Raw genomic sequence first — 21411 nt, 5'->3', positions numbered from 1 at the left:
ACGTCAACTGCAATAACGACAATGAGCAAACTGCGCGACTCAACTGATCTTGGAAAAATTGGATCATTTGTCAGTGGCAAAACGACAAGTTTATCAACAGGGTGCGCTAACAAGCATTGTGATATTTAACCGAAAGCTTGGTGCTCTGAGTGGGATGAAAGGCTACATACTCTTAATAGCACACCTAAATAGATCTATATTGGTGTTAAACATACCGTATGCCGCCTTTAGAAGTAACCTTTAAAATAGTAAGATATTCTATTTCAAATGACATTTCCTTTGAGGCGACTGGGAGAACGCTTCGTTTACTCAATTCTATCACCTAATAAGGATTCTGAAACACTTTGTTTAAATCTACTTTATTTCACTTTCTAGGTAAAGATTTGAGTTAGCGAAATTTAGATGTACATCTTTTCAGGTACATTTGTTGAAACAATTTTTTGACAATATGCTTTTGCTATTCATTATAGCAATGGACCAGCGGTTGAAATTGAGAACGTGTGTGGTCAGCGGTGACATTTCGTCATCTTTCTATTACTACTTCTAGTTTTTTTTCTATTTAAAGAGTAGAAGCAATTTGTTACTGAAATGACACCAAACAAAAGTCTCATATTTTACTATAAACAGAAATCGGCCCACACACGCGGCGTTCATAGTATGACCGCTTTACGCTTCCATGAATGCTAGACTGCCATACGCTTTAATTGTAACGAGAGAAGAGTACGTTGGAGAGGGATCAACCCTTTCCCATAGTTGAGGGAGGGTTAAAAAGCAGGCCGCGCATTTGCTGGAGATGTCAGCACAGAAGGCGCCAATGTTGGACCCCAGATATTACCTTCGGATTATACCCGAATGCGCTCTGTGTTAATCCGCGTTCTACAACTGCACTATGAAGACAATCTACGTGCAGATAATATTTGTATAACGTGTGTGATCCACTAGAATAATCGTAAAAAAAGTTGGTAAAATCGAACATCGCTCAACCCAGGCGTTAAATAGCCTTATGATTGTGATAGCTACCACAAAAATTTCTGGTAATTTTGTTATGACTTTTCGCTTAAAACGTGTTTTTTAAAAAGTTTCTCACCTATTTGCTGTAGAATAACTATAGAAATACATAAATTATTTTTTTGCTATTCACTCACTAGTAAGGATTTATAGCTCGCACTAGGCTTACTTAATCAGACCGGGGGCAACACGTATACGCAACAAGCATATATGTACACACAATCAATGCACCGCTGATGGCCCTTCCACAAAACGTCTGCGTAAATGTGAAAAAGGTGCTTCGTCAGACATGAGGCCTGCGTGTCAAACATAAGGCTTATCAAGGTTGTTCAGAATTATATGCAGTACAATCTCATGTGAAATTTGCTAACGTGCTAGCTGTGACCGGTCCTGCTGATCTTATTCTTTGAGCCTTTAAGGTGTAGAACATACCTGAACTATAATAAATCGTTTGTTGTAGTGCGGCCGACCTGTGCTTGTGAATGGGAGTCTGAAACGAACCTCAATGCGATAAAGTGGTAGTCTAATTCAGTGTCGACGTTATCCATTCGTTATAGCGTTCCGTGAACTTACCGCTGCAGGGTAAAAGTCCAGCCGTTTAGTGAACGCAACTATCGGATATTTACGACAGTTCCTACAACTCTTCAGTTATCATTGCTGTTACAACTGAACATAGGTAATCAGTGCAGTGTAAATACATCTACGCTCGCCCTCGACTACAGCTGTCTTCAATGCCGCCCTAGCGTCTTGTTGTTTTGTTCTGTTATCATCTTTGCGGTTAGTGAGGTTAACTGGCATGCATCTACGGCCATCATGGACTTCCTGGCGTCCGTTGTGTCTTTAATTGTAACTGGATTAGCTCCACCCCACCGCGTCCGAAGAGGCACAACGCCGACAATGATGTCACAATCAATGGCGAGTTGTGTTCAATTCGTAACCCGGCTATTGGCTCTTGCAGTCACCCTTGCGATGTCCAGAGCACGAGCTACTACGCTTCTTGACACAAAGGGTACGTATGACATGTTGCCTTTTCCATCCAAACGCCATCCAGAGCTAGTGCAGAAGGATATCTAACAAAGACCAGAAGAACTTAACAAAATTGCAGGGGGCCAAAGTCACTTTGACTACGGTCAATATGATCTAATTACGATTATGCTGTGGCTTGTACGCTCATCGCCAGTACCTAATCAGATAGATTTACATCGAAAATGACCAACCAAGGGCAATACGTGTGATCCAGATAATGTTGTATGTGAAGGAGCGGGAAATTGTTGGCCGCGCCGTTTGCATTCGACGTTAACCTTTTTTCCTGTGCAAAATGTTAGTCTTCAGACCTGATCGACTTTGTCCCCGATAAGCCCTTTTTTCAATTCATTAATTCACTCTAGCGTATATATCGAGTGGGGAGCCTTTTTCTCACAACAGAGTAGCGGAACTTCAGCAGATCGAATAAGGACGATCTCGCTCTGGTTCAAAAATATGTTCAAAGGTGAACACAAGTTTTGTGTAATGCGAATATTGAAGATGCCCAAGCTCCAAGCTGCCTTAGAATATAGTCTACAATGACCGGAAAATCCAAGTGACTAAGCAAAGTTCTCAGGCACGTGCTAGTAACGCCTTTGGGACGAATACAACAATTACCTTAACACTTTTTTTGGCCTTAATTCTGCGTAGCCCGGAAAAGATTTTGGTCGGTAAGAGATTGTCAAAGACATTCACTTCAGCACTACACAAGGCGAAACAGGGCGAAATACTGCAGCAGAAATACTTAATGGAAAGATACCATGCCTATTCGCGGTTCTCTGCCGGATATCTTGATTGATCGAGAACTTGCTTTTCCCCGAATTAGGCTGTACAATCTATGAATGAGGGCTAAAAGGCAATTACGTTAAAGGAGTCGGTGTAGCTACGTTGCCGAACGTGTTTAGCTATTGTAAAGGTTTCAGTGCCAGCGCTATAACTCCTCTGATCGAACTCTAGTTCTACAATGTAAAATTACATATTCTCAATTATTCATTTATAGTCTATGTGTGGGTAGATCTTATATAGTGCCAGGCCCTGATGACCACGTCACGCGGTGTGATATATGTTCTGTTTCAATACAATTAATTAAGTTTACTATTAGTTCATGAATTCCGCTGAATAGAGCTTCTACGTTTTAGTATATTATACATCTCTACCATTGAAAATAAGTAAATATTGGCTTTTCCTTAACAAATAAACAATCGATAGAAGAAACCCAGCGGGTGTAGCTCGCTGGCTATAATTTGCGAGCAAATTAATTTAATAATCGGGCCGCATTTCAATAATCGTGCCTGTGATTTTTCTGTTTACTGTTGAATCAGTACTTATTTAATCGTGAAGTTCTGTAGCTAAGGGCAGCTGTGAGCAGTTGGAGTGTTTAGTAATTAGAGGACGACCTTTTTGATGCGACCCTATTTGATTACGTGCGTAAATTTTAAAGCAAGGGGGTCGACCTGTGCAAGATATGTGTGTGTTTACGCCAGTGTTGACGGCGTATTATATGAACCGAAACTCGTCACTGTTTCGATGCCGGACAGACGAGCAGATACTTCTATAGCGACATTCAGTGTTACTAAGTGACTTAATTCTGCCTATTATATGTATGAAAATTTGCAGTGCATTATAGATCTTAGCAATAATATGTCACGCTAGAGAATTTTGGTTAACAAGCATCACATATGTTGTGCATATACATCATTCCCAGTACTGCCAGTCATTTTGGAAGAGCGCAGAATTGATATCTGAAGTTTGAGCTCGAAGAAACATTTAGTGTGCACTTGGGGGTAAGTAGTTGTCTGTGTTTGATTACTCATTAAAATGTACTATACCTAAGAAATGCTTCTACATCATCTTATGCGCAACTTGTGAAACACAAATTTTGCATCAGTAAATTGAAGTTTTTAGGAGTAATTTTATTCCCTTAAGAAGTAGAAATTACGCGGAGGAAACTTCGGATCACGTCAAATTGAGCCCGTAGTATCATAGTAATGCCTGGTATTACACGGAAATAACGCTAGAAAGGCAACGATTATATGCAACTTCATTAGTACAAGGTTGACATCTATTATACCTTTACGTTTACTATGTACCCTATCGAACGACGCTTGTTTAAGATAAAACATTATTTGAGGGAGCTATCATTCTGTACCTTTTGCAAAGCAACCATACGGCATTATTTTCGCTCGTGCTATATATGATGTCCCTCAAACGCAGTATTATGTGTGCCTGTATTATGTTTAGTTTTCGAATCAGGGAATGCCGAGGAAAAGCAAGGCCGTACGATTTTTCGTATTTACCCTTTTATGTTTGGTAATTTAATTAGGATGATAAGAAAATGCTCAGTTTTCAGAAATTTTTGCTTCAGCCACATGGGCAATTGTTTGGCGAAGCCAATCTACGCTGGCGATAGTCAGAGTCTCCTTTATCACTAGATACACATACTTGGATTTGCAATTTCGAGTCAACATTACTAGGCCTGAAACAGGCATTCCGTTTTTCCTACAGCCTAAATATTTTATGAGTAATTAGTGTATATAAGGACGAGTTTTCGGCAGCGGAATCTCCAGCAATTTTAGGCAGCGCAACCAGTGACTTACGAGACAACTCATTCGTAGAAATTTAAAATACTCATAACATGACGGAACCCAGTTACTGAGATATTTGTTAAAGTATACTTTTAAGTCGAGAACACCTTTTTGTATTAACTACTGTTGTACTTTATATTTTTTTGTTATTTGCCTGGTCAGCCTTCTCTGCTATACAACTTATTATGCAGGACTATAGACCTAATAAGGAAAGTACATCCTCAAACTTAAAAATTAAATCTTAGGTGTCACGATACGCATGGAGGACGCTTTTTTTTACCCTTTTTTTTGTTCCGTGATTGAGAGAGACTGGGGTCGTTCTGTCAAGTCTTGCCAACGATACAAAAATACTAGATAACTTGTGCAAATAAAGTAATCCTATATATTGCTACCAAGATCGTCTACTACGTTCTCTAATATAATCTTGCGAATTCATGTATTTAATTGATGTAATTGGGAGCTTATACCCTGGAGATCTAGCCAGATCCATTAGGCTAAAACAAATCGAGAATACATTTTTCTTCTCGATGTTTGCTATATAGCAAAATATTTGACCAAATACAATCTAAATTAGGAAAGACAAACGTTGTACCACTCTAAATATACTCTGCATCATAAGTGATTAACTCACGCATCTTGGATTAACTCACACGCGTTTTGGTATGTGCTTGAAACACGATTACATCAAATTAACTGTAGCTTTGCACTATTATGGCTATATATTATTTTAAAATGATAGGAAACGTCATCGAATACAAACTTCTTAAATCCGAACCTTTCAGTGCTTGTCTATTCTACGCTTAATCCGACATCAGTTTCGATGATCCGAAATGACGAGAGCGAATTGGTTGTCGAATTTTTTTGCGAGCAGATGGCCTGCAGTCGGTCGTCCTTATCGCGGTTGTTCCCAGTTATGCGCGTGCTCTCGATATTCCGAATAGACCGCGCGAATAGCACACAATTGCCAAGATGGCAGAGCAGGACCCGTCGAACAATGCTCCCTAACTATAGGGAACGAAGTAACGAAAAGAAATTGAACTTCGCTTCCACCAATGAATTTCTTGGGAAACTGGCACTGCGCTTCCTGCGATCCCGATCGCCCCTAACACACCAACCCAACTCTTTTTGTGGTCGAACGTGAGTAAACATGGAACACAACGACAACAAAGGTAGCAATTCAGTACGGAAGCAATCGACTGTTTTCGGTACTTGAAAAAAAGAGGAAGGGTGTGCTTCTTGCTCCCGATCGTATTATTACGCCCGTTGTTTCGTGTGCCCAATTCACACAATCACGTGCAACATTTTCGCTCAGTATCTGTTACACATCAGACGCTATTTATTGTACGTGTTGATACTCACTGGACGGACCGTCATAGCGACTACGTTTCGGTGTCCCATTATATAACTATGATACATGACACATCTGCATCCACGGAATGAACTGAGCTAATCTTTGACTAATTGAGACAATTATTAGTGAGGACACAGTTATAAACTGTTGGGTTTTTGACGAACGATGTATCACATAGTTTCCACACAGGATGGTATGAAGAAACGCGCTTCTCTTACTGAACCTTACCCAACTAAGGCATTGCTCAAACGGCTTTAAGGAATTTTCTACGTAGAGTAGTCTACCTTCGGTCTACAGTACGAATTTACAAACTCAAGTACGTGCGCGTAATCTCGGTTTACTACCTATGTACAGTTCTATTGCTAGCACTTCATTACTACTACAGATGTTACTACGGGAACTGCGACCTCTAATAATTGACTGCAGACCCGAAATCTCAGAGCCGCAAACGAATGCTAATGGCAACACATCAATGACCTCCAACGACTAATGCCGAATCAACTTAGTGAACCCTCACCAACATGGAGTGCGGCCGCAGCTGCTGTGAATAGAACTCGATTGACAGACAGATAGGGAAGCGTGTATGTTATCGAAATGATTTTCTCATTGCTGCTGTTACAGGCTCTATTCTGTACTGACGCACTAAACGCAGCCATGTTAGATGGATCTCACAATCGCCCTGTTGAGGCTGAAGGAATGTTTACGGATGAAGCAAACAACCTAAGAACACGCCTAAATATAATTCGATCTCAAAGAAATTTCACTATGTGCTCTCACGCATCTGGCTACACTTTCAAGATGCGCGCTTGACAGAACAGGCATTCGCAAAAAAAGAACAAGCACTCGCTCTTCTTCTGGTAAAATAGTGCGTCAAGTACCTTTTGAGGTAACCTCGACCTATTTTTACTCCCTGATTTCTGATACTCTAGAGTTCTAGCCGAGGCTAAGTTGTGCAAACATGTGGCCATATATCACCATCTAAAAAAGAGTTTGCTACCGTATACCCATCTGCGGAAAAAACACTTGACGCCGAAAGTTTTCTATCTTAAACATGGGTAAGTATACCTATATTACGTTTCGACGACGTTTTAAAATTCCTTACCACTTTGCGAAATCGGATATAGTTTAAGTTTTGAAGAAACGACTAGAACTATACCGTCACCGGTCTAGCATAGACTGTTCACACTTAAACAAATTTGGAGAACAAGCTAGTTAATACAGATATCTCATTATCCTAAGTAACTGGGCTTTTGATAGATCCCGTTTATGGGGTTAATAGGGATTTGGAATCAATGCAAGCATGCTATGCAACTGCATACGATGTATTCAATGACCATGCATTTCGCCTACATGGACATAGTCGCGCGAGAAAAAAACTAACTTTTGTAGAACACTTCTCTACTAATCAGTGTTACGTTCTTATATATTCTACACTAAGTATATGGATATGTGCGTGTCTTTGGCTCGATTTAATTATAATTTGCAATTATTTGCTTAGTATAGCCGAAAATGGGGTTACGATACTTATACTGTCAGCATCATCATATTATGTATATTTATGTGCCTCTTTTATAGGCATAGTAATTGTCAATACCACATGACCACGCATATATATATAACAAATAAGCATAACAATAAAGTAGATAATTTTTATCTATTCTTATTATTGTTCAATCTTACGGTGCGCAAATTAGATCTCAGGGAAAGAGCTTGTCGTGAGGTCTCTAAACTAGAGCTTGGCTGGCACAAGTTTTGTTTTTTAGGCACGTAAGGTTTTTTCGAGTCATTCGGGATCGTTATGCGTTTATAATATGTGGTTTTAAGCCTTTTTTTACTTGCTCCCAAGAGATCTGAGGCACACTGAACTGCACATTTGGTATACAGATCGTACTCCGAAATTTTACTCACTCCGTTCTTACTGATGAGGTGCGCTACATTGAAAGGCTAAAAGTCTGGCTATTGCAGACACAGCTAGTGGACACGTCAACAAAGTTTTATTTAGGTATCTACAAAATCGTTCGTAGTAGTGAAGGCAGTTAGACGAAATACTAGCGACCCACCGATAAAGTCTCTGAAGCGTTTAGGACAGACAAGGCCAAGCCGTTAATATCCTTTGCAGTTCAGCAGCGATGGCTAGCTGGCGCCCACGCCTGTCCCTGCATTGGCCATGGCAAAAAATTCATGGCACGTTTCCCCTGTTTCCTGGTCCTTCCTCTGCAGCTACTGGTTTCCCCTTATCTTTCTGGTTCTCTGTGGCCCTCCCACTTTTGCCTTGGGCCTTCATCTTCGATTCTTTGCCTTATTCGCTCTCTTCAGCCGATGTATGTACACCGGCATTGAATCGAAGAACATCTCAAGCTAACCATGTCCGTCCGACGTGCGACCATTGAGCTGTCATGTTACAAACAGAGTTCTTGCTGTATATGGTTCATGTTGTGTGCGCTTAGTCCTCAAAGGGAAACGCGAAAAGAATGATAGGAGGCTACGAAAAAGATAAAGTGCTATCTGGATATGTTTACTTATGCAGGCAAGGTGGGCCTCGTGCAGTGCTGTGCGTGACGCGCCTCATTCAAGCTGCGGACTGGGTCTGACTGTCTCGAACACGATGCTCGCTTCTTAGTACTACCCAGGGTATCAAGCTCTAAGTGCCAACTGCGGGCCACTTCTCTCGTTGTCTGGTACCGTGTGGTGGGCCGGCGAAGCCTCGTTCACCAACTACCCATTCATGGGACCTCATCGTGGTTCAGTCATCGACTATCCTACACCATCGCATCACGCTCTTGGTGCACAACCCTCTCCGTTCGTTGCTTCATTGCCTCAAGATAGGAGTTAGAAAATTCGGTCTTCACATTTTCCTACCACGTCCGTAGCGTCTTCTGCGTTATTCTTTACAAGCTAGATTACTACAGGCCAGCTCTGGGCAGCAGAAAATTGAGTTTGGCATTTTCAAACTTGCATGACAAACCCTGCGCGCTTTTTCGTTTTGCGTCTCAGAGAAAAGGCCTCAGAATTAAAATGACTTTCGACAAATGAGTTCATATGCTTACATGGTACAGATTATTTCAACGTCACGAACCACACTTGTTGCCATGGAGGCAGGCCAAAACAAGAGTGGGTGGGCAAGGTCTGGCGGAATCAAATGCAAACCTAATTCCGATGCTGTTGCATAGCCAATTGACTCCTATCAAATGCCTTAGTTAGCTACTAAACCATCAATTTGTGCTATACACTGGTCTATTACATACTGACTCCTATGTTTTTATATACCTATTCTGTGATACAAAGCTACACCTGAAAAAAAACCTGATGATTAAAAAAAGAACACGTACGTATGCATTTTTGTAGAGCAGAAAGGGTGTACCGTGAAACTTAATTGTTACTTAAGTTGTAATTATACTTACATATCTATTGTTATTTATCGCTTCATTCTCTAATAGCTTTTTAACATCGAGCAAATCAACAATTTCAAAAAGGTTCTGTTTTTAAGCCGAGAATTACGAGATAGGAAAACATGTCCAAGCGAAAAAAAAGCGCCGTAATGCATGAAATATAGAGATAACTCAAAAATATTGAAATTAGAGCTATACAGATGTAGCTCAAGAAACGTAAGATGTTAGAAGAAAAACATTCTTTTAACACATGCAAAAACAACTGTATGGCAAGAAAAAGCAGTTGCTGAAGTTTCTAAGAGGAATCGACCAATTGTTTCTACAAAAAGCAAAGACCGATGTTAATTTGAGCGACTGATTGTGCGTACGCTGACACAGTGCCTTCCAATACTGGAGAACTCTAGATGTAGAGTTTTTTATAAGCGTGTGTGCGGTAAGAGACTGTTTGTCCAAAGCCATCACTCATCGATCCCCTGGAGGGTACGAATAATTATTTGGGTTAGACATGGGGCTGCACTGGTATGAGATTTCTCAAGCATATGTATAACAGTGACCAATTATAAGAGACGAGCATGCAGATCCAAATTAGGAAAGCACTGTTTACGTTCATATGTACGTTATCCTAAATGTATTCGACATCTCCATCAAAGTCCTTTCCAAAAAAAAACGTTTTTTCGGTCTATGCCTTATCAAGACGACTTCTTTCTTAAATACGGTGGACTAAACTGTCTGCAGGAATAGCATAAACTATAGATCCCATTGTATGCCTTAATTACACGGTGACGGACTATATGGGAGAATCCTTACAGGGCTAAATACTTTACGGTTCTAATAAAATCACCAAAAGGCAAGGCAAAATCTCGTTCCTTAAGATTACAATCATTTGAAGAGATTACTTGTCATATCTGTAATCTCTCCTAAAGATTAAGTAGAATTTATCCTGTAACAAAAAATAGGACACAGAACTACTCTCTTCTAACGAAAGTTGAGCTATGATGATTTTGTTTTTTCTTTGTTATTTTTACTATCGTACTTTTTTGTCTACAAAAACCCAATAACTATTGATATGAGCTTGTACTGCAGCAGATAGCGCTTTGGTTTCGGACCAAAAATCGGCCCTTTCTTAGATCGGTTCAGGTGATGAAGACAGATTTTCTGCTCAGCTGAATGCATATCTTCGAAGAGATACATTTCTCTGTAGCAGATCACAATTCCCCGACATTTCGTGAACCCCAAAACTCATGTCATGAACAGTATAACTTGGTTTGGTAATTAGACAACCGGAAAAAGAAATATAAATAAAATGAGTAAACAGGTAATCCAAAACATTCGCATAATCACTTACGACATAGTTCGATCCCTGGTTAATCAGTATTCCCTCAGACCGCCTAATATATGATACAATGACAACAATTTCCTACTATTCACAGTTTCATTTCAAGATCCCACTTTCTATGTAAACAAAGCAAAGAAAGATCTGCAGGACGAATTAAACCAAGGATTATATTAGCACAATGCATTGATTGCTTTTTGATTTCTTTTTCTTGGTTCATACGGTTCCGTCTCTACAGAGTGCACCTTCAGTGTTAAAAATATGTAACTGCTTTGTTAAGCTTCAGATGGAAAGCCTCTGCTATCATTTTCGCCGACCGTGGTTTAGAAGAAACCTACATACGATTTGTAGTATACCTAGTTAATTTTCTTTATACTATGCATTGTTTCGAGCTTGTATCTAGCCTACAGAGTGGCCCACATCGACCCCAAACAACGAGAATTAGGCTGAAAACATACATCGACGAGCAGGCGACCTTACCTCGTTAGCTTGGCGTGATTCCTAGATGATTGTGCATCTACAGGATATTTCCTGTATTCGCTATCGTTACTTTCGTTACTCGTTTTAGCTGGAGGCAAGTTTCTATTCCCCCGTCACTTCGGTAGCGGAGGCGCTTATTTTCCACCTCTCTCCCGCATCCACTCTCTTTCGCTTGAGGTTCTGGCCGTATAGTTCATCCTCTTGGAACCACCATAATCGACCTTATGCCGCGACACCTAAGCTTAAGCTTCCACACTGCTACCGACCGCCAAGTTTGGTTGGACAGAAGCACCCGGCTCGCTAGCGCTTTCTTTCCTCATTGTGCGCAGTATTGCTGTAACTTCCTCACCTCGTTGCGCTTTACCTTACGATTGCCCCCGGCTCATGCCTCAGATGTGCCTCCTGCCTTCCACCTCCTTCACGGCCAGCTGCCACTCCCTATTTGATATCTTCACTCGGCCAAACAACTACATGGCCATGCATTACTATTATCCCAGATTTGTTGTATAATCTATATATCCGGAGACGGGGACAAGCTGTGGTGGAATACGTAGGTGCCTGCGGGCTCGTGTGTGAGTACACAACAATCGAGCCTAGACGGCTGCTTAGTAGTAGGTAGTTACGTTAAAAAGCGCTGCTGGCACGGGGGTGAAAAAAAGTGGCACGCAAGCTAATAGTTTCGAACCGAAAAACCGACAGACAATCGTAGACTACACTACAATGCAGGATGACTTAGAACAAGACCTGGATCTGCATAGTGCCGCATAGCGCGCTCTAGTAGAGCCATATATATATCGCATACATCGACATTATGATGCCCAATGTGAAGATAATGCTTGGCAGTTCGTTACAGTGTGAAAGACTATTAGCCGAACGTATATTTTGTGAGGGAGCATATGACGAGGAGTATAGCATGTATGCTCCGTTTGCCTTTTTTGCTCAGAGACTGCCTACTGCACAAGAAACCTATAGGCTTAACGCGAGCGCAATAGCGTCAATGGAGAGAGGCATAATACAACAAGCTTGAAGTGCCGCTCGGTACCTTGCGATGGCCTCGTCCCGCGTCTGTCTCAGGACGCGAAACAAACGAACACAAAACAGGCGTCAAAAACTAGATGGAAGGAATGAGAATATAAATTAGGAAAGCAGCGTATCTGAACATAGAACAGACATAGCACACGCGAACAGAACATACAAAAGGTTACGAGAAACAGTTGCTTCGGCCTTGTTTATATGAAATTATATTAATATGTGCGCATCCGCCTGAGCCCGGCGGCGTTTATAATCCTCCGGATCTGGTAAGAAGGCAAGCAGTATTAGCAGTTGTGTCATTAGATGTACAGAAAGGCGTTACTCCGCATAATCACGCGTGTTGAGGGGTATTCGTCGAAAAAGGAAAAGGAGCACAACAGTCAGTAAATGTATCGTAGCGAAGGGAATGGAGTTGAACGACGCTAGACTATAGGAAGCTTCTCCCAAAAAAGCGAAATGCGAGGATAACAGAATAAAGTCCGGAGATGCGAGAGACGAAGCGTTTACCGAGTGCGATAGTAGCTTTGCCGTTTCTCATTTGCTCCAAATAGGACTTGTCAATACGTTACCCGTCAGCCGCCGAGCGGAAGCTTTTTGGAACTTTCGAGTCTCCGAGCACGTAGTGCCGCTGCTGCTTCGGCAACCTGAAATCAGCCTGGCCTTCGAGAAACAGAGTAATGAAGAGGACTGATTTATTAGAACCGCTTTGTCGTTATAGTGTCAGTACTATCACCAATACCTTGTGAACGAGAATCTAAAGAAAAGCTGCTGATTCCATTTCTTTTAGTAGTTTAGCAGTAGTATGGCAGTATGCTCATATGCTGTATATGGAGTATTGAGATGAGGCTTGTTTGCGTGAAAATCAGTGCCAACGGTACGACCGGTGCATGGCATCGCACGCGGCAGATGATAAACGATCGCGGAATTCCGGCGTATTGCGTGTAACACCACGATGACCTGAAGCTCGCCAGAGGTAAAAGCACAAGCTCTTTTCCAATCACCAACTGTGATCGAGGCCCATCAGCAGCGGTTACAGCTCGCTGGCTCCATTTACGGAACAACATTACCTCAATCCACTCGCTTTTCCCTCCTAGAGACTCAGTGCTGCTCGGGAGAAATTAGTTGACTTCATTTAGCTGATGAGCGTAGTCGTTCTCGAAGTTTTCTTACAGAGTCCGCGGGCCGGCGAGACGGCAAGAGACGCTATGAGTAAAGTCGGCTTCAATGGTCATTTCCATTGAACCATTTCTACCAGAGTTCCGCAACGATGGAGCAACCAGGTACACGCGGGACGTAACAGTACACGAAAGGAAGGAATTCCCAAAAGGATTCTATACCGTTGGGTGTTAGGCACCGGTAGGGTCGCATAGGCACACAGTAACGATGCTGGGTAAGTATGTAGGAACTGACACGGCGCCGCTAGATAGAATCTCGATACAGACGGGAATAGGTTAGGGTTGAGGACTTACGATGCCGACTGCCCGGTAAATAAATAGAGAAGTACGTAAAGTGCCCACTTATTTGCTACAGGGGTCGAACCTATACCGCTGCACTATCTCCTACACACGCCACTTAGGGTTCAGTCCTATTCATTAGGCTACTCGAGGTGGACAGGTTCTTTGGTCAGCGAGCTGTCTTGTCATTCGTTGTTCGTGAACAATATCATCATAAGGAAAAAAGAAACATGGGAAGAACGGAGGAAAAAGTGAAAAAAGACGCGTTATAGGTAGAATTGAGCGTATGTTTTACTAGCGTGTATAACAATTTTTTCAAGTTCGTTTTGGCGCCCTCGTAAACGTCAACAAATAACTTCCAAATTGTTGTTAGTGTTTCAAGCTAAAATAGTTACCATAATATTGGTACGATGATGTTTGTATACTATTTGGTTAAGTATAGGTTTGTGCAGTAGCATTGGACCCTCATCAGAATTTAGGGTCTTTGGTCATTAATTGAAGAAAATATGACCTATAGTTTTTGTCCGCTTTGAAACCTAGGTGTTCATGACGAAGACAGATTTAAAAATTTAGTAGGAATTATGAAAAACACTTTACAAAAGTTTTTTTGCCGGAGGACATTGAAATTGAAATGAAATCAGAAACAAATTTCTCACCTATTTATTTTTTCCGTACGTAATTCTTAAAGGAGCTGTAGCTTGAATTAGGACTTAAGTCACGTGCACTTCCTGGTTCGTTTAAGTTCGCATCTCCCATTTTCCGACGTAGTTATTTGTTGGAATTGAATGACGACATAAATGCTTTACATATCCTTGCTTGCTTACGTTGTTTCTTTTCAGTTATCGGGATTAACACACATTTTATTTAAACCCTCGGTCGGCGATAAGTTGACTTTGGCCGTGCCCTCGTCTTGCAAAAAGGCCCTTGATACCCAGATAAGCTTCTTTATGCTCGAGGGATATGACAAAAAATGAGCAGAGTCCTCCTCGCGCTGGCCATCTTGTTATTTTCTGGACTCCGTTCACTTTAGAGGCTTAATGTCACGTTGAGATCAGTCGCAGGATTGGTCGTGTACTAAATGACATCACGTCCGAACTCCTTAAGCTAAGCCATGACACACTCTTGAGGTATATTGACCATAATAACTGTTGTTTGATAGGAAAAAGATAAGGGCCAAGACAGTTCCGATGACAGCGGACTGTGGCTTCCGAAAAGAAAATTAAGCAATCGTAACTCTGGGAGGAAAAATTGTACTAGATGGAAATCTAGAAGAATGAAATACAGCTGCCAGGCTTACATAGGGATCTACTACGTCAGTAAACAGCACCTTGACCATCTCTGTCATGGAAATTCAAGTATTCACGGCACAAGTCGAAGGAAGCGTTTGAATGGTAAATGCATTAACTGCCTGTTCGTAATGCGCCGTTTACACCCGCCCAAAATCGAACTAAATCCCGTGTGCGTGCAGTTTTGCAGGCTTGACTTGATTTTGATTATGGTTTGTGAATACGACAGCTTCTTCCTGCTAAATTGGAGAGTGCAAAGCTCACGGAAAGACTTTGGATCAAGACTGGGTAATGGGGCAGATTTTCGTTTCCAGGTTGGTACACAGCCACTATAAGGTACTACTGCTATTAGTACCACAGCGATTAAAGCTTCGAACACAATAACATATGGACTCTGACGATCTGTCATAAATAAATAAATAAAGCCCTCCGAGAAGTCGTATGAAACAAAGCGAATGCTGAAAGCGACAGCAGAAAAACAAATAATATAATTAACTATGATGTTATTATTTTTCAACGTCACACAAATATAAACAATTGCCAACATATAGTGATTTCAGTAATAACAGACGCAAGTACGTATGGGCCTAAGACGAAACGTCACTTTCTGTCACAAAAGTTTCTTGAAACATATATAAGCGCGTTTCTTTTACTCGAAGATTGCGCCCGATTTGTATTCTCATACAAGTATATTCCAAGCCAATAACAATTCGACCGAGTTGCGCCCAGGATTCTAATCTCCTTACTATTTATAAGCATGACAACTATCGCGAACTTTGAGGTAAGACAGCATACGTCGTCTGGTAGGTTACTTTTAAACCTAAAGTATCGTTTCGAGTTTACTTGCGAGTGTAAGTTCTTAAAACCCTTTTTAGATTCTGTTTATTTATACCGTTGCATTATAGTATGATCGAATCTAGATTCTTCCTTCTTAGATGATCGCAACATACGATAAGCTAAATCATACTTGAGTTTCGGCTCTGTCAAAAGCTTGTGAATCGTTATGTATTCATAATAAGGTTAGTTCGTTCACACGTTTATCTTGACATATGAGTCAGGATAGAAACAAGCTTTCTTTTATATTTATTGCTTGAAGTAGGCTTATCTGTCGTCATACAAAATATACGCAGTATCTTCTTTTAGCAACCCAAAAAGAGGTTTCGTGAAAAAAAAGCCAGATCGGGACAGATCTATTTAATGCAATTGAGTGGGCGAATATTATTTGCGCGTAATTTTATCAGGCCAAACTTAACTTCAACGCCACTTTGAAGGGCTCTTCAAGACAAAACTGTCTTTAGCACATCCATTGCCATCTCGTAAATACTCACTCAGTATTAGAATCCGTATACACGAATTGGGCACTACACAATCTTTAATAGCTGTTATCGTAAATCAGTAGATCAAATTTTGTATTGTTAGCTGCGTATAATACTGTCTCATTTAAGTTTTACCAGGGAATCATTTTTGTGAAGTTCTTTATTTTTTATAAAGAACATACCAATTTAACAGTATATTCTTTCGCATTTCTCAACAGACGTCGACAATTTACAATGTGAATTTTCCGTATTTTGTCAATGAAAGTATTTTACATGTATCAGAAAATAGGTGGTCCACAATTTAAATTAAGCCGATCCCATGCTTTCGAGGCCGATGGCAAACGTTCTCCATTCAAGGCTGGGCTATGAGACCCAGAAGAGCAGCATTAAAGATCAGAAAGATGCTATACCAAGATGAGAAATCAACATATTGTTATCTTGAACAGCTGGACATTATCACGAAACAGTATAGAGTATAGACTCGACATCTGGATGGGATAGGACCCAATTGGGTACTATCAGGAAACGCACATAACAAATACCGTGTATTGAGAGCTTGTAAGGGCAGGTAAGCTGATGTCTTAGATACGTCAAGAAAATGAAGAACAGAGCTGTAACAGAAAAAAAATCGAAAAATGTCATCGATTGTAAAAGAGCAATTTGCTAATTTATGACAAACGTGGAAGATAATATCATAAAGGTACTATTATTCGGTTAATAGCGGCCGCTATAAACAGCCAGCAATATGGTATAGGATAGCGGTACAATGATTACATAACTACAACTTGCCCGCAAGAGTCACAGTACTACGCAGCTTGAATGAACGAAGTTGATAGCTAGGCATTTCTGGCAATCATCTTCGTTGGCTACATGCCCCATGCAGACAATTTCCGACAAAAGTCGGGGGTAGAGTAAAAATTTCGACATGATCAGCTGCGCGGTAGCTCCCTATGGACAAATAATAAGCACAATGGCTCGTATTTGAAAGGGAAGGTATAAGATCAAGCGCAAAATTAAGCGTCGTTCCTGCAAACTAGAATACCTTTTCAGACGGGCTCGTTACGTATGCCACATCGCTATGATAAAGAGCTGTGCGGCCTTTCATCCGTTCTCAGTTCTTCGGGATACGGCAGCTGTCTACTGCTGCCGTCCTTCTACTATCTGTCTATCTCTACCTGCCAACTATAGACTTCATCACTCCTCTGGTTATTGTCCATTCCTTCTACCCGTTTCGCTAAAGGCCAATTTGGTAATCCGATATGGTATACTGCGATTTGAACGAGCGTCACGTCCAGACCCAAAGAACGAGATAGACAAAGGGAGAGGGCTAGGCCACAACGATGGCAACGAGGTCCACTGAAAGCGCATGGATGACTAGCGCATACATATCGGAGTCCCTCATTATACCATCAAGGTCACGCAGCGGCAAGAGCGGTTGCGTTGCGACTGGCTACAGAGCCCCCTGCCGTAATCCAGCTAGCTCTGACGCCAGCCATAGCGGCTGACCACCAGAACTGGCCCGATCTTCCTCCTCCTATGGACGCTATACACATTGAAGCTTTGCACTCGTTGATGAGTTGCCGTAGAATCTATACATCTCTAAGCACTCTAGCGTCATGGCGAGCGCGCAAAAGTGGGCGGAGTGCACCGCCATCAATCTAGTATAAAAGGACCAAAGAGGCCATGGCTAGCACGGTGGTAGATAGGAGCGTTGATCCCGGTGCGCTGAAAGTTTCTACGCCGTCATACATGACGTCGTCAGTTCTTCAGCATAGAAACCCTCTATATACATTGATACACATATGGATACACAAAGGTGGAACGCACACTTCTGGCTAGGATTTTCCGACACGACCATATTCAAATACCGATTAGCCTGTCCTTAGCAAAATCTTCAAAAACGGTTTTTATACGCACCAATGATGTATGTACAGCAGATCCCACCGCATCGTCTGCTGGCTATTCATTTTTCGGGGAGATTTAGTTAGGATGTGAAGCGTAGAAATGAAGCGCCAACAGTCAACGACTGTCTGCTTACAGAGCGAAAAGGAGCTCTAACTATCGTGACGACCGCCCATCCTCTCTACGAGCAGACACCGATATACAGGATTAAGGTGAGATTATTAGCATGCGAGACGATCCCCTGTTTTCAGGCCGATTCATGTCCACACAGCTCTGTGTGAGTTGTGGGGCCGGACCTGAAACAGATCGGATTGGTCTTGGCATATACTCTGTTATTTACTATAACTCATCAGGTCGAATAAAAGCGATATTGGTTGATCAACCGATTCGATACGCCCGATATGCTTGGCATGCACGACCCCTATTATTCTAGTGTTAGTGTAATTATATTACTGTAAATACACTTTTCCCCTGGCAAAGGAAGTTCGGACAAGAAAGTATTAAAGAGAGAGAAGCAACACAGATCGATAGAAATAGAAAGAGACTCAAACGGTAACTAAGTGTATTATATGATAAACTGCGGTCAAATAATCGTTTATGTGGAGAAGCACCCGGTGTTATACACAATCGGCATTGTCGCCGAACATCTTCCATTGTAATATCGCTTTGCGCCAAATACAATTAAATAGAAAAACTATAGAGAAAAAAGAAGATTATGTGTATGTCGATATGTAGGGGTAAGTTAACATAAATAATTTTGAACAACATGAATGCCGCAGCCTTAATGCCAGTAACTCTGATGCAGTTACCAGGAGTGAAGTGTCACCAAAAAAATATGAGCGTATCCGACGCAACGCAGCGTCGTTCGTTTTTTCTCAAAAGTATCATGTCGGGTTTAACGGCTTATCTCCTGAATGTAAGTACATTCGAGCTAGTACTTAGGATACACTCAATTGCCCTTGAATAAGGATAGTTATCGGTCCTTAAAAGGTAACACTGATTGAAGGTTCTTTTAGCTTTAGCCTCTTTCAACACCTACATGACTTAGTCAATGAGAACATTTTTTCACACTACGCAAATATTTTGCTTGAACTTTAAGATCTATATATATTGAGAACCGGTAGACTAGAGACAGCATAACATTTACACCGTTGTTAAAATATAGTTGAGTTATTTACAAGAGTCTAACGAAATGGAGAAACAAAATCGTCGCAAGTAAAGGTGCGGTTACAATAGGAACGACGTGCTCTGCGAGTATTGAGAGGAGCATTTCCTCACCTAATGAAAAGTCAATATAAAAAAATCAAATGGACAGGAACGTCCACAACATCCGAGTGTTATAGGCAGACATTCACTGGTAACAGCACACAAATGGATTTAGCCCACCGACTACTTCCTTCTGGCCTACGCTATCCCAATAACGTTTTCGATTCGAATAGGCAGCATAATGGCGATTGATGATCTCGAGCGGCAACATATCTACAAGAATCACAATACAAATCCTCATAAACCTTCATAACTTACATTACTGTGATATCCGAGAATTTACATGAGTTTAGCACAGGCTTGACTAGGAAGAAGGGTCAGCTTTAAATAAATAAATATAAAGGCTGCATCATCCATTGAGGAATAGTGTACTCTTCCAATTTAGCAGCAATTAACTGCCAACTAGCCTTGGATGATGAGAATTACACTGCCGGCTTTACTCTCATTCACCCCTGCAACAAGAATGTATTGTTGCTGTTGCTGCTGCTGCTGCTGCTGCTGTTAACAGCATCAGCAATACATTGTTGGTGTTGGTATTATCAACATCAACACGAACACTAACAACAAGGACAACGGCAAGAATGAGAGCTGCATCAGCAACGGAAATAAACTACACAAACAAATTTGTCTCTGTTTTTGTTATTGTTGATGCGGCTCTTCTTGTTGTTGCTGTTGGTAGTGGTCTTCGTGTTGGTGTTGCTGTGGTCGCCAGAGACCGCCGCTGCCGTGCCACTGTCCAGCTAAGCGGTGTCTTGTAGTCATTATTTTTTAGCAGCATTGTGGAAAAACAACATCTCTTTCAAACTTTACGTATTGCGTATCGGCGTCTGAGTGCATCTGTGCCGTTGATCTACAGCAAAAGCAACAACACAGTATAATACAATGCCGTACCATTAGATTGGTCGGTCAACAGTGATATTGCGCCAATGTCCACTACCTCTAGCGTTATTACGCTTCACATTAGAAAACTCTGGCGGGCTTTTAAAAATGCCTAGAATCTGTTTACTTACGCACTGTGGCTAGTCAACGATTTCGTCAAACCGCAGGGAATTAGATGGTTTAAATTTAAGCCCATATGAGGGAATAGGAAATCCAGACAACGCGGATGGCATAGACCATTTACCTGCGTATAAAGCTAGCTGTCTACGCTGCATTTTGTCATATGGCATAATAGGATACGGAAAAGATATAGAGATACAATATGCAGAGGAGGAAACACTTGCTTATTATTTCTTGTGTTCTCCCGTGTAATTCATCCTCTATCTTAAAGTAATTTTGGTTACGTATAACACGTGGATGCTGTTGCCTTGTGCTACTCTGCTTTATCTTGTATTTGTTTACACCAGCGATAATAATGTAATCTTATAAGCAAAAAACGTTAGGTCGACCATTTTTTCTGCAGGATGTACGCCCACTATGAAAAAATTAGCCCCTTAATATGAAGGAAGAGATTAGACAACTAGTGTAGACTTGCTAAATTAAACGGCGTCGAAGCTAAATAGGGCGTCAATGTTATTCTTTCATAAAAGATTTCGCAGGGTCAACCTGTTCAGATGAAAAATATAAGGAGAACAGGTGCTTTGCTATCCATAAATGTCCAGAGTCCGTCCAGTACGTGTTTACATATTATAGTAGTTTATGTACAATTCGACGGGAACAAAATGAGTTACATACTATGGCCGGTCGAGTTTACAGCAGTGTCCATTCTAATTACACGCAAATACAGTAAATTTACACCAGAGCCTACCTAGGACTACTGCGGTACTTACAGGACTCGTTATGAATGTTTAGACCAGGCGCCATGTTGAGTGGCAGGTCTAAACCGAAAGCCACGTCGCAGCGCTGAATTGATTCTTACGAATCCTGCATTCTATGTAAATTTTTAATGATAACATCGTTAACGAACGTCCAATAACTTCATCAACAATGTCAACGGAAAGCATTTCACAGTCAACTTCCTCGTAACAAAATCATGTCCGGATCACC

General features: G+C 41.3%; 1 protein-coding gene across 3 annotated transcripts in view; it reads left to right on the top strand.

Moving 5' to 3' along the window:
• Positions 1 to 803: 803 nt before the first annotated feature.
• Positions 804 to 21411, top strand: part of LOC111243395 (neural cell adhesion molecule 2-like) — a 71449-nt gene continuing 50841 nt past the window's right edge. Inside the window, exons 1-2 of one of the 3 annotated variants that reach the window (XM_022788889.2) lie at positions 804 to 1034; positions 1566 to 2017. In XM_022788889.2, the coding sequence (XP_022644624.1) occupies positions 1822 to 2017 (196 nt within the window). In that variant the 5' untranslated portion in view covers positions 804 to 1034; positions 1566 to 1821. Of the gene's footprint in view, positions 2018 to 21411 lie in introns of all 3 variants that reach the window. The other 2 variants (XM_086976350.1, XM_086976412.1) reach the window with 2 other exon arrangements.

Source organism: Varroa destructor, unplaced genomic scaffold, assembly GCF_002443255.2.
Source record: "Varroa destructor unplaced genomic scaffold, Vdes_3.0 BEIS01000001.1, whole genome shotgun sequence".
Taxonomy (NCBI): Eukaryota; Metazoa; Arthropoda; class Arachnida; order Mesostigmata; family Varroidae; genus Varroa; species Varroa destructor.
The sequence above is the reverse complement of the archived record's forward strand: the minus strand, read 5'-3'. Positions and strand labels throughout refer to the sequence as shown.